The sequence below is a fragment of the Bos javanicus genome, chromosome 13 (assembly GCF_032452875.1).
Source record: "Bos javanicus breed banteng chromosome 13, ARS-OSU_banteng_1.0, whole genome shotgun sequence".
Taxonomy (NCBI): domain Eukaryota; kingdom Metazoa; phylum Chordata; class Mammalia; order Artiodactyla; family Bovidae; genus Bos; species Bos javanicus.
Window position 1 is genome coordinate 73,080,942 of NC_083880.1, and position 13,277 is coordinate 73,094,218.

The 13,277-nt window shown below is 55.5% G+C and overlaps 2 protein-coding genes across 2 annotated transcripts in view; one reads left to right on the top strand and one right to left on the bottom strand.

The window, feature by feature from the left end:
- Positions 1-1,238: 1,238 nt before the first annotated feature.
- On the top strand, positions 1,239-6,660 carry KCNK15 (potassium two pore domain channel subfamily K member 15). Its single transcript, XM_061435559.1, has 2 exons — positions 1,239-1,521; positions 5,978-6,660. Exons 1-2 carry the CDS (start codon positions 1,239-1,241, stop codon positions 6,658-6,660), a joined length of 966 nt encoding a protein of 321 aa, XP_061291543.1.
- Positions 6,661-7,779: 1,119 nt separating this feature from the next.
- Positions 7,780-13,277, bottom strand: part of RIMS4 (regulating synaptic membrane exocytosis 4) — a 72,220-nt gene continuing 66,722 nt past the window's right edge. The window contains exon 6 of the mRNA XM_061437689.1: positions 7,780-12,354. Coding sequence (XP_061293673.1) covers positions 12,136-12,354 — 219 coding nt within the window. The 3' untranslated portion in view covers positions 7,780-12,135. The remainder of the gene's footprint in view (positions 12,355-13,277) is intronic.

The window sequence follows — 13,277 nt, forward strand, 5'->3', positions numbered from 1 at the left end:
ACGACAGAGGATGAGATGGCTGGATGGCATCACTGACTCGATGGACGTGAGTCTCAGTGAACTCCGGGAGTTGGTGATGGACAGGGAGGCCTGGCATGCTGTGATTCATGGGGTCGCAAAGAGTCGGACACGACTGAGCGACTGAGCTGAACTGAACTGAACTGAAGAAGTCAAGTCAAGTCACTCAGTCATGTCCGACTCTTTGTGACCCCATGGACTCTAGCTCCCCAGGCTTCTCCATCCATGGGATTCTCCAGGCAAGAGTATCGGAGTGGGTTGCCATTTCCTTCTCCAGGGGATCTTCCTGACACAGGGATCGAACCCAGGTCTCCCACACTGCAGGCAGACTCTTTACCATTTGAGCCACCAGGGAACTTTTCAGAGGGCCTGTAAAATCCCCTGTGAACTGGACTCTCTGTCTTCCTTTTAATCCCCACCCCCACCCTGACCCCCCACCACCCCAATTACTGTGACTCCAGACACACTGGCTTCTCTGCTTAAAGGACCTGCACATGCCGCCAGTTGCTCCCCGGGGACGCTTTCTCCCACCATCTTAGCTGTAATTGCCCCTTCAGCTCCCACCCTCCACCTGCCTTGCAAGACAGGATGTTTTCCTTCTCACGCTTTTTTTTGTTTTGGCCGTGCCATTGGCCTGTAGGAATCTTAGTTCCCCGACCAGCGATCCAACCCGCGCCCCTGGCAGTGGAGGCGCGGAGTCTTAACCGCTGGGCCGCCAGAGAAGACCCTCACACTTTTCTTAAATTATCTTTTTGTTTGTTTTTCATACAACCCTCTATCCTAGGATATCCGCTCTATTTACACCAGGAATGTAATAGATCGTGTGTACCAGCAGGTGCTTGGTAAGTATTTGCTGGATGACCAACCGAACGAAGGAATGAATGACTTGCCCAAGGTCACAGGACGAGGAGGGCGGTGGAGACCGGGCGCCTGCACAGCTGGACTTTGGGCGCTTCGGTCTCGCTGTCACGACCTGCAGACGCTACAGCCCCGGGGTGCCGCCGGGGAAACAAAGGCAGGGGAGGCGCAGGCAGGTGGCAGCTGCAGGAGCCCTCCGGGCCCTCGTCGCCCCCTTGCCCCGCCCCGCCGAGGCGCCGCCCCGGGGTGCCACACCCCAGCCGTCCGCAGCCCCGACTCCTGCGGCGAGCGGGGCGCGGGGCGACCGTCGGGGCGCATGGACGGGGCGGCGGCGAGCGCGGCGCGGGGCCTGGGGCTCGGCGATGAGGAAGCAGAGCGCGCGCACCGCCGCGCTCGTCCTGTGCATCCTCTCCTACCTCCTGGTGGGCGCCGCCGTCTTCGACGCGCTCGAGTCCGAGGCGGAGAGCGGCCGCAAGCGGCTGCTGGCCCAGAAGCGGAGCGAGTTGCGGAGGAAGTACGGCTTCTCGGCCGAGGACTACCGCGAGCTGGAGCGCCTGGCGCTGCAAGCCGAGCCGCACCGCGCCGGCCGCCAGTGGAAGTTCGCCGGCTCCTTCTACTTCGCCATCACCGTCATCACCACCATCGGTGAGCGGCCCCCGGCGCCTCCCCCTCGGCGCTTGCTCCATCCCCAGGCGCCCGCGGCGTCCCGGGGTTTCAGTCCCACCTCTGCCTCTGCCAGGCGGGGTGACTTTGGAGCAGTCATTTCAGCTCGCCGAGCCTCACTTGCCTCCCTCTGTCGGATGGGCTCTGTGGTTTCCACGCAGGCCCGGCTGGGAGGAGACAGTAGGTCCCCTTTGCCAAGAGGCAGTGGCAGGGGCTGGGAGATTGATAAAGTGGAGTCGGAAGCCCAAGTGGCTGGAGTTGCTTCCTTGCCTGGGGGGCATCACGTTAGCTGTGTGACCTCAGACCAGTTGCTTAACCTCTCTGAGCCTCAGGTTTTCTCCTCTGTAAAAGAGGGGTGCTAACAGGCCCTACCTCAAGGCTGTAGTGAGACAGTTTTCATTAAGGAGATATATGTATAAAGTTTTAGCACAGGGCCTGACAAGTAGAAAGCACTAACAAAAAGCGGCGGGGGCGGGGGGGGGGGGGGAGATTGATTTTTGTGTTATAACAAAAAAGAGAACGGGCGCCTAATCTGTCTTAGTCCCTGCAATATGGCCAGTGCCTAGCTTGTAGTAGACACTCAATAAATATTTGTTAAAGGAATGACTGATTACCACCAGCTTTGGACCTCACCCTCGGGGATTCAGAGCACTTTCTCTGCAGCATCTGGACCGCCAACCGTTGCCATGGCTACCGACTGGTTGGTACCTGCGGAGCCCAAGCCTGGGGAAGCAGAAAAGGAGTGGAGCAGGCTCTCGGGGCTCCATCCACCACCCCAGGCTGGCTGTGGAGGTCCCAGTGTCTCTTTGGGCCTGGACCACCACCCTGGAAACCAGTGCTGCGGAGAAAGCTCCTCCATAATGCTCTTGCAAGTCAGTGTGAGTTTGTGGGTTTAGTGGTGGAGTTGAAAGCCTACATTCCGAAATTACAGAGGCCAGAGTTCCGGTTTTCATCTCTGTTGCCTCCTGCCTTCTCTGGCAATTGATTGTACCTCTCTGAGCCCCGGTTTCCTCAACTACAAAGTGCAACCGTTGCTATCTTACTGAGTGATTGTCAGGTTTAAGTGAGGTCAAGCAGGTTAAATGCATAGCACAAGTCCTGAGGCTAAGTAGGGACTGTTAATTAGCAATAATGACAATTCATTATTTGCCAACTGTGGGCCCAGCTCCTATTCAGCCCTTTTGACCCCTCCTGTCAGCCTGGGCACCCCTGCTTCTCTCTCTTGGCTCAGCCTAAGACCCTCCCTGTCTCTGCACCCAGGGTGTGGGACCCTGTCCACCTCCTCTGCCCTCCCCCACATTTTGGAGGCCTCCCAGCTGGATGTGGCCTCCACTTCTGACTGCTTGCCTCTGACCTGCACCTGGGATGGGGAGGGAGTAGGGACCAGGGTGTGGAGAGCGACTGAGGAAATAGCAGTTTTACCGCTTTCTGCCACCTGGGGGCGCCAGTATGGTTGTGTGAGCCAGGCTGCAAAAGCTAGCCTTGCAGAGCCAGGCGACAGAACCCAGGGGCTGAGCTCTGCAGGAACAGCAAAGAGCCACTGAGAAGCTATGGAGGATAGTGGTTAACAGCTCAACCCTGTGACCTTTGGGCAGCTTTTTCCCTCTGAGCCTAGTGTCCTTATCTGTAAGATGGGGATAATAATCTCATACAGTCATTGAGACGATTAAATAAAATAATCCATGTAGAGTACCTAGCATGCCTAGTTATTATCATTATTCATTTTCCTGTCTGTCAAAACCAGACAAATGGCTGGAAACAGCACTGCCTGGCCTTTTATTCTTAAAGACGCTCCTCCGTCTCACACTCGGTACCTCCTTCAATCTGGTTTGAGTATTATTATTACTGATTATTTAAACTTTCATTGAGCTCCTAGTCTGTGCAGGGCACTGGTGATCAGGGACGTGAGAAATGACTAGTTTGGTCTCTGGCCTCAAGGACCTCACCGTTTAGTGGCAGCAGGGTCCCTGCCCCGCAGATAGATAGAGGCAGACTAATAGAGCCATGAAGTAGAAACATGAAGTGGAGTCATAGATCTTTAAATATATATATATATATGTATCTAGTGTTGATATTTCAAATGTTATATATGCACACACTTCACACGGTACAAAAGGTATAGGATGAAAGGAAGTCTCCCTTTCTCCGCATCCGTCAACCTATAAATTCCCTTCTCTGGATCAAATGCAGTTATGTTTTTTGAGTATCCTTCCAAGTATCTTCTCTGCCTATATATTCCTTTACAACACACACAGGTAGCTCAGTTGGTAAGGAATCCATCTACAATGCAGGAGACCCCAGTTCGATTCCTGGGTCAGGAAGAGCCGCTGGAGAAGGGATAGGCTGCCCACTCCAGTACTCTTGGGCTTCCCTGGTGGTTCAGCTGGTAAAGAATCTGCCTGCAATGCGGGAGACCTGGGTTCAATCCCTGGCCTGGGAAGATCCCCTAGAGAAAGGAAGATCCCCACCCACTCCAGTATTCTGCCTGGGGAATTCCATGGACTGTATAGAGTCCATGGGTTGCAGAGTCAGCCACGACTGAGCTACTTGTACTTTTATACATGATAGAGGCATTGTGTTATACATGCCTTTTTGTCTCTTGCTTTTTTCACTTCGTATATTCTGGTGATTTCTTTACATCAGTCCCTGAAGAACTGTGTCCTCTTTTTCATGGCTGATTAGCAGGGCTCCTCCACCCTGGCACTGTTGACATTTTGGACTGGCTATTCTGGTGGGCTTCCTTGGTAACTCAGTGGTAAAGAATTCACCTGCCAAGGCAGGAGTCGCAGGTTTGATCCCTGGATCAGGAAGATCCCCTGGAGAAGGAAGTGGCAACCCACCCCAGTATTCTTGCCTGGAGAATTCCATGGACAGAGGAGCCTGGTGGGCTACAGTCCATGGACCCCAACAGTTGGACACGACTGAGCGACTAAACAACAACAAATTCCGATTGTGGGGACTGTCCTATGCATCAGAGAATGTTAAACAGGACCCTGGCCTGCACCCACCAGATGCCAGCAGCACCCACCACCTCCCAGGTGTGACAACTGAACCTGTCTCCAGACATTGCCAACTGTCCCCTCAGGGGCTACATGGCCCTCAGTTGGAACCACAACCATCATTGGATGGCACCATGGCTGTTTTCACCAGGCTCTTTCTGATGAACATTTAAGCTGCTTCTTATTTTTGCTGTCACCAACACTGTGGCAACGACAACTCCCATGCACACATCACTTTGCACGTGTGAGTATTTTAGAGGACTGCTTTCCTCACTGAGGAACAGCACAGGCCAAAGGTGTATTTATCGTTTGGCAGATGGGGACAATTTGCTGGAAGAGGCATATTCTACTGGGGAAGGGACACATGACTTTTCCTGGGTTATGGGGCCCTTTGAGAATACCATGAAAGCTTCCACTTTCCAGGACCTTGGGTCCTGGAAGAGATACACATCCACCAATCCCACAATGACTGTTCCGGACAATCATTCATTGTTCCTTGTGCCGGACTCAAGGCAGCCCACTCATGTTTGCGTTCCTTACACATTTAGGGGATCAGTGAGGGACTCCACCAGACTGAAATAGGTGTTTCATGAGAGCCTGGCTTGGCACAGGAACTGGGAACGGCTACCTGGGTGTAGGCAGGGGGAAAGTCCACTGGGGGAAGAGGAAGCATGAGAAAAGGACAGGCTGGCGGAAACGGCATGTGAGGCTGCAGGGAGAGGGGGTTCAGGTCACGGCGTTGCCTGAGAGCGCGGACTGTACCCTGAGGATACTGGGGAGCCACAACAGATTTTTTTTTTTTCTATCAAGGGCACAATTTACAGATTCAAATTCATTCTTTTTCAGTGTACACCTGTGCAGGTTTTGCCAAAAGAAAACCTGTCGTGTAACTGCAGCCATGATTTCAAGGCAGAACATTGCTAGCCCTCCCCAAAATTGCATCGTGCCTGTTTGTAGTTAGTTCACTCGCTTCTCTCACCTCCAAGGACTGGCAACCACAGGTCTGTTCGCTGATCCTAGTTTTGCCACAGAAGTTGTGCCAGTTACCCTACAGAATGTCATTTAAATGGAACCCAGCAATATATAGCTTTTTGAGCTTGGCTCCTTTCACTCAGCATAAAACATTTGAGATCCATCTTCTGTTGCTGAGGAAACAGCAGTTCCTTCCTTCCTGTGGCGGAAAAGAATCAGTCCGTTGTATGGATGTACCACAGGTTGTTTATCCATTCCCCAGGAGAAGGGTATTTTAGGTTGTTTACAACTTGGGCCGATTATGGGTAGCCACAGAAGGTTTTAAAGCCGGGGGAATGACCTAGTTCGAACCAGCATTTCAACATGCTCTGCGGGCTCTGGAGGATGGGGACAGAGACCCGGCAGGAAGAAGGCCTGTGTGTGAGGAGACGGACGCTCGTCAGCCTCCCCCTTCCTTCCTCCTCCAGGGTACGGCCACGCCGCGCCGGGCACGGACTCGGGCAAGGTCTTCTGCATGTTCTACGCGCTCCTGGGCATCCCCCTGACCCTGGTCACCTTCCAGAGCCTCGGCGAGCGGCTGAACGCGCTGGTGCGGCGCCTCCTGCTGGCGGCCAAGCGCTGCCTGGGCCTGCGGCGGCCGCGCGTGTCCCCCGAGAACATGGCGGTGGCCGGGCTGCTGGTGTGCGCGGGCACCCTGGCCCTCGGGGCCGCCGCCTTCGCGCACTTCGAGGGCTGGACCTTCTTCCACGCCTACTACTACTGCTTCATCACGCTCACCACCATCGGCTTCGGCGACTTTGTGGCGCTGCAGAACGACGAGGCGCTGCAGAGAAAGCCGCCCTACGTGGCCTTCAGCTTCCTGTACATCCTCCTGGGGCTCACGGTCATCGGCGCCTTCCTCAACCTCGTGGTCCTGCGCTTCCTGGCGGCCGGCGCGGACGCGCCTGAGCGCGCTGCCCGCCCGCTCCGCCGGGGGGCGCCCGAGAACCGAGGCACCGCGGGCCGCGCCGGCCTCATCTCCGTCTCCTGCCGCCTCCACCGGCTGGAGCTGTGCTCCCGCAACAATCCCGGCTTCTCGCCCCCCGCCAGCCCCGGGGCTGGGGGCGGCGGCAGAGCCGATAGGCCCCCGGCCCGGCGGAAGTCCATCTGATAGCCCTTCCCTCCTGTGCATCTCTGGAAGTGGTCCTTGGCTGGGCCCCAGAAACTCATCCGGGGGGTCGATCCTAGAACCTGAGGGTCTGGATTCACCTGTCGTCGCCCCCTCCCCAGAGCTTGGAGAAGGGCTGAGGGGCCGCGGCCTCAATGCCGTCCTCTGCCACGAGCAGTTTCTCACTCCCTTTTGGGGCGCGAGCCCCGCTCTCCTCTCCAAAAATACATTAAAAGTCGCATCATAAGCAAAAGCACGACTCTTAAGTTGCCCCGTAGGTGCAAGTCCCCTGTGGTCCAAATTGTTCTAGGAAGGCGTGGCCACACACATTCTCCACGATGCCCGTTTTTCTGTTGTGTGAAACCCACGGGAACGTGGGTTTTCCGCGTTGTGGGGGAGATGCACGACTTCCCACACTGGAATCCTAACCAGTGAGGCCAGCCGCTCCCACTATGAGAAGCACGGGGATCAGATGGACTGAAAACATTTACCATCCAGCGTGGACCACTGGGCAAAATGTGCACCATTTAAAGACTACTCATTTCTCCTACTCGGCATGTAGAGTGGACTGGCCCCAGCCCCAAATGTCATGTTCTTTGTCCTTGGCCAGCCCCATTTTTGGATGGGGGAGGGGGTCTTGCTGACACCCACCGTGTCACTGGGACTACCTGGACCAGTCTTCCCCCCACCCCCAACCCTGGCCGCTGTGTGCAGTATGTGGGATCTTAGTTCCCTGCTGCTGCTACTGCTGCTAAGTCACTTCAGTCGTGGGGATCAAATCTTTACTTTCTAAGTGTGGAGTCAACCACTGGACCGCCAGGGCAGTCCCTGGGCCACGGTCTCTTCTGGGAACTGTGAGGTCTGGTTATTGCCAATCAGCCACAATGGGACTTGAGGGAATTCTCATCCCCTCCCTGGGCCTTAGTTTCCACATCTGTAAAATGAGTTCACCCAGTACCCTGTTCCCTCCTGTGCATCTCTGGAAGTGGTGCTGGGATGGGCCCCAGACCTGTATAAATGGACACTAACAAAGCTGAAATGGCACAGCACTCAGGTCATTAGAATTAACAGCCCTCAGCATCCCAGAGAGAACTGCGTCAACACAAAACAGAGCAAGCTGGGTTAGAAAAGCCAAAAACTTTAATTTTCAACATGAGCTACATGGTCATGAACACAATGCAACGTGACCTGCTCCAACCCAGGGGCCCCAGAAACCCTCCCTCCCCCAAAGCCTGAGGGGCTCCTGCTCCTGGAGAGGGAAGACGGGGAAAGGTGAGTGGAGAGTGGGCCTGAGGACCAGGGGTCTGCCTTCCTGCCACCCGCTCAGGAGGCAGTGGTACGGTGAAAGGGCTCAGAGATGATGTCCAAGGCCCTGGGTTCAAGTCTCCACTTTGCCCTCACAGAAGCTATGAGTCAAACGGGCATGTCAGCGGCTCCCGGGCGGGGTTTGTGAGTCAGATGAGCTCATGGACATGAAAGCTTTCCGTCCACTCTGAGGTGCTGCTATAAGACATGGGGCCTCCTGGAGCCCAAAGGAGTCATTACAGGACAGTGGGCGATGGAGTCGGGGCACCCCGTCCCCTGGGTCTGGCACAGGGCTGCTGCTCAATAAATAAATGCAGGTGGCCTTGCCTAACGCAACAGCTGTGCTCCAAGGGCAGCGGGGCTCAGCGGTGCCTCTCAACGCTGAGATGTGCCCATGAGCTCCAGATGTAAGGAGCTGGACGGTGGATCAGCTTGTCAAGTACATGACCTCAACTCTGCTTTGCCCCACATTGAAGAAAAGAGCTCTGAACCACTGGAGAACTGAGTTCTCCCCTGAGCTCAGCCACCAACTCCCAGTGGCACCTTAGCGAGTACCTTCCCCTCCCCGGGCCTCAGCTTCTTCTGTAAAATGGGGCTGATAACTCACCCAGGCCTCCACCGACTGCCCGGGAGCTCTTGTGAGGGTACACGAGAGATAAAAGCACTTTGCAAACAAACAGGTGTGAAAAGCACTCCGAGAAGTTCCCATGTTATTCTCTCTAAAGGTTTGGGGGGGAATGCCTTAATGTGAGGTGTACCATCGCCCCCCTCACTCCCACACAGCCCCAGGAAGTGCTGTCTGGCCTCCCTCAGAGTGGTCTCAGAGGGGCTGTGGTCCCTTGGGGGGAGTCCCCACTTAGCATCAAGACCAGGACCACAGCCTGCACAGCCTCACGTCAGTCAGGGCAGACCCCCCCCCCCCATCCCCCACCCAGGAGAGCAAGGTCTCTATGGCAACCCTTCCCCCTAAACCCAAGGCCCAGAAAAGTTACTGGCCCATCAAGATGCAAGCAAGCAGCGCGGGGTGGTCCAGGGCCTAAAGGTCACAGATCCTCATTATGGCAAATGTGCCCTGGAGCAATGGTCTGCTGTTCCATGGAGGAAGAAGGACAGAGCTGCTTCTGTTCTGGCCTCATTGCTGAGGGGTCTTGTCTTGGGCAAGCCACTTACTGATTCTGAGCTTTGGTTTCCTGCCCTCTCAGATGGGACTATAATCAGCGCTGCCCATCTTTTTCAAGGCCCCTGGGAGGAGGCCATGGAGAGAAGGGCAGAGGAAATATTGCGGGGGGGAGATGGTGGCCCCACTTGGTCCTGCCCTGGCTCCAGCTCAGCCTCCGGGGGGTTGAGGAGGCCCAGATTGCCAGTGTCGTGAACTCACAGGTGACCCCAGGGGCCTGTGATCTCTCTGTTAAGATGGAAATCATTTCACCGATGGTCCCAAAGCTCCTTTTCCTTTAGTGTGACAGGCAGATTCTGGAGAAGGAAGGTGGAGATGACTCCCTCCCACCATACCCTGGCATGTGACCTTTGGCCCAGAGATTGAAAAAAGAATCGTCCCTTAGAGACCCCCAGGCCCCTCACACCCCTAATTCCCCCAGTGCCACCCTCTCAGCTCCTCTTCAAATGGGGAAGTTTGAGCTGGCAAAGGACCAGATAGGAGCAGGCTGGAAGGTTCCCCAAAGCTAATGATGAGAACAGCCACTCCCTCCCCAAGCCCCCATCCCTGGGTGAGGACAGATGGGGGGTCTCATGCCCAATGGTCGGAGCCCCTTGGAAGGCGGCCATGTGCTCACAACGATGATACAAAGAAAGAGGGCTCCAGCCCCCGTGCCACCCCACCCCTCCGGGAGGTGAGCTGAAAAACCACAGAACAAACAGAAAGTCATTGAGGGGGGCCCTCGGTGACCACCCTCAGGATGTTATTGCTTTGGAGCGCCTTCTCTCTTTATAAAGGCTGTGCAGACCCACCCCCAACAGGGCGGGCTCAGGTTGGGGAGCAAGGCTGTGCCCACCCTGTCCTCAGGTTGGGACAGCCAGGCCCCAACCCGGCTTTGAAATGCTACCCCTGAACTACCAGAGCAGTGACAGCTGGAGAGAGAAGGCGCTCTCCTGGCTCAAAATATTCCGAATGGTGAGTAATAAACAAACGGCAGAGAAATCACACTGGTTTAAAAAAAAAAAAAAGCACAGGGGAGGGGCCAGTTCTGAGCCCCGCTGCCTCCACCCCAGCCTTGGGATTCCAGCCGCCATGATTCCAGGAAGGTCAGAAGGCCTCCTGGACCAAGGGGGGGGACGCTTCCATCTCCCCATCCCTATGCAGGGGAGCGCTATAACTCAACCAGAACTTCAAAGGATGCCCAGGGCTGGGAACAGGCCAGGGGAGGGGAGAGTTCCAGGTGGAAGGGCTCACCTGGTCCACAGCCTAAATGGTGGGGTGTGGGGAGAGTGGGGATAAGGTGGGACAGAACACAGCCGGGCAATCCTCAGTGGAAAACCACCTCCTCTGATGGAGCCCCAGCCCCCTCCAAGGCCCACATCCTCAGGAGTGCTTCCTAAATAAAATCAGTCCCAAGGGTAATAAATCAGAACATCTGAGTGTCATGGGCGGCTCTGGCTACAACCCTACATGAAGAGGGGGAGGAAAGGGAGGAGCAGGAGGAGGGGCCAGCCTCCCCTGAACCAGGTCCAGGCTTGGACCCAGGCCAGGCCGGCAGGGAGAAGGCTGCCTCCTGGAATTTTCTCCATCCCCTCTGTAAGGACTCTATGTGAAGCTAAGACCTGGCCCAGGGCCAGGCACTCTAAGCCTACTCGGCTAACCAAGACTACGTCCTACACAGCAGGACTGGGTAATGATGGGGGGGCGGCGGGTGTGTGTGTGGGTAGTGGGTGGCTGGGTGCCTCCCAGGGGAGGTGGCAGAAATGTGCTTCTACAGAAAGGGGCCAGCCTGTGTCCTCCCCGCATGCAAAAGGGCTTCCAAAGGCTCCAGGGAGGACCAGGCCGGGTGGGGCCGGGAAGGCAGCCCCCAGGCCTGCTCAAGAAGGAATCTCCCCCTTCTCACACTCCTGTCTCGCCTCATTCTCTTTCTCTCCTTGAGCCAAGGTCACTGAGGCCGGAGCAGTTGGTTCTGCCCTTAGTACAGGATGGTTTGTTTAAAAAGACTAAAACTGGGGAGCTCGCGTGCCTCCCCAGGCCCTTAGCCTGGAGGCAGAGGGCCAGACAAGATGACCTTTGACCTCATCCGACAAGGAGGGATTCTCCTACCTGGGAACCCCTCACCTTGGCACCACGAGTCCCAATCCCAGCTTTCTTCACACTCCCTCTCTAAACCGGCATCCCCCAAATTCAGAGACTGGTGAGCTCTCTGGGGTTGGGGTTCTCGAAAATTAGGGTCCCCCAGCTCCTCGGTCGAAACACAGCCAACAGAGTTCTTTCCAGTCCGCCCACAGTGTGCAAACTAGCTTCTTACAATCCCACAAAGCCAGGTGCCCTGGGGGCCCCTGCCAGGCCCCGGCACCCCTTTCCTCTCCCCTGGTCCCTGCTGGACCCCATGTTCTAGAGCCACCAAAAGAGGAACAGGCAGGGGACGGACAGATGGACTCGAACAGGCGGCGGCAGAGCTCCTTCCATGGGCAGGCGGAGGGAGGCCTGAGCTCCTCTTCAAGTCGGGGGCGCGGGGCCCCCGGAGTTGGCGCCGGATCCTTGCAAAGCTGCCCCGTAGGCTCGGGGGGCAGGAGTAGCTGCCTGAACCCGGTGCCGCAGGAAAGACACTTGCTGGTAATTGGCACCATGGAGATGGCCGCTGGGTTCTGGACATGACTCCGGGCAGCGAGCTTCCAAGGAGGCAAAAAGGGGGTGCGGTCGGACAGAGTCGGGGGCAGGAGGATGGTGTGCTCTGCCGCCTCGATCTTTCCTTTCTCCGGACTGCAGACACATCCACCAGGTCAAGAACCGGCCAAGTCAAAAGTGCAGCCAATCCCATCGGGAGAGGGAAGGTCTCGGGGAATAGGAGGCAAAAAAGGGGTGAGGAGGGGCCCTGGGGGGTTCAAGTCTCCCCATTCAGCTTCCCCACTGGGTGGGGAGAACCCCGGCCTCCTCTGTTCAATATGCCCTGGGGCCTGGGGTCCCAGGTAGGGTCTCCGGACCATCTCGGGGAGCCCCTCCCCCTCCCCGCACTAAGATCGCTCGCCACAGGGCCCCACGGTGCTCTCGAGGGACAGCTGGGACGCCTGCCGGAGCAGGGGGCCCGTGGCTGGGTCCACCATGGAGGAGGTGGGGAAGAGCTTGTACCAGCCCACGGCCAGGGTGGTCAAGTCCAGCTCCTCCAGCAGCACGCGGGCCACGCCCATGAACTGCTTCCGCTCCATCCGCCCGTAGTTCCCCCACACGATCACCTGCAGAGCAAGAGACACAGTGGTTCAGATCCTGCCAACGCCACTCACAGGCCCAGAAACAGAACCTGGGGTCACCGTGTGCCTCATTCATCTCCGGGTCCTGGAAGTCCACCTCCTTAAAATGGCTCAAGTCCCACCAGATGCTCTTGGATGATGGGCTTCTTGCCTCCAATCTTGCTCTTTCTTTCCACCTGCCCCATCTTTGAGCCCCAGCCTTGAGGGCTGACCCTACATTGTGAGTGTCCTACCTACCCCCTCATCCACCTGCCCTCTGCTTCCAGATCCTCAGAAATAAAGGTTTTAAATGGGGCTAGTAGTTGGGGACTTCCCTGGTGGTCCAGTGGCTAAGACTCTGCTCTCCTAATGCAGGGGGCCTGAGTTGGATCCCTGGTTGGGGAACTGGATCCCACATGCCCCAACTAAGACCTGGCACAGACAAATAAAAATAATAAATAAATTTTTTAAAAACTTTAAATAAATTAAAAAAATAAAAGTGGTTAGAACAGCCACATGTAAATCAATGCAATTAGAACATTTTCACAGCATATACAAAAGTAAACTCAAAATGATTTAAACACCTAAAACATGACATCATCAAACTCCCAGAAAAGAACTTAGTCAAAACATTCTGACATAAACAGTAGCAATACTTTCATAGATCGCTTGCCCAAGGCAAAAGAAATAAAAGCAAAAATAAACAAATGGGACCTAATCAAATGTACAAAAAACTTTTGCACAGCAAAGGATACCATCAAAAAACGAAGACAAATGACAGAAATAGGAGAAAATAAGACTGACAAAGGGTTAATATCCAAAATGGATAAAACAACTCATACAACTCAATACTGGGGGAAAAAAATCAAAAAAGGGGCAGATGACCTAAACAGATTTTTTTCCAAAGAAGACACACAAATGGCCAATAG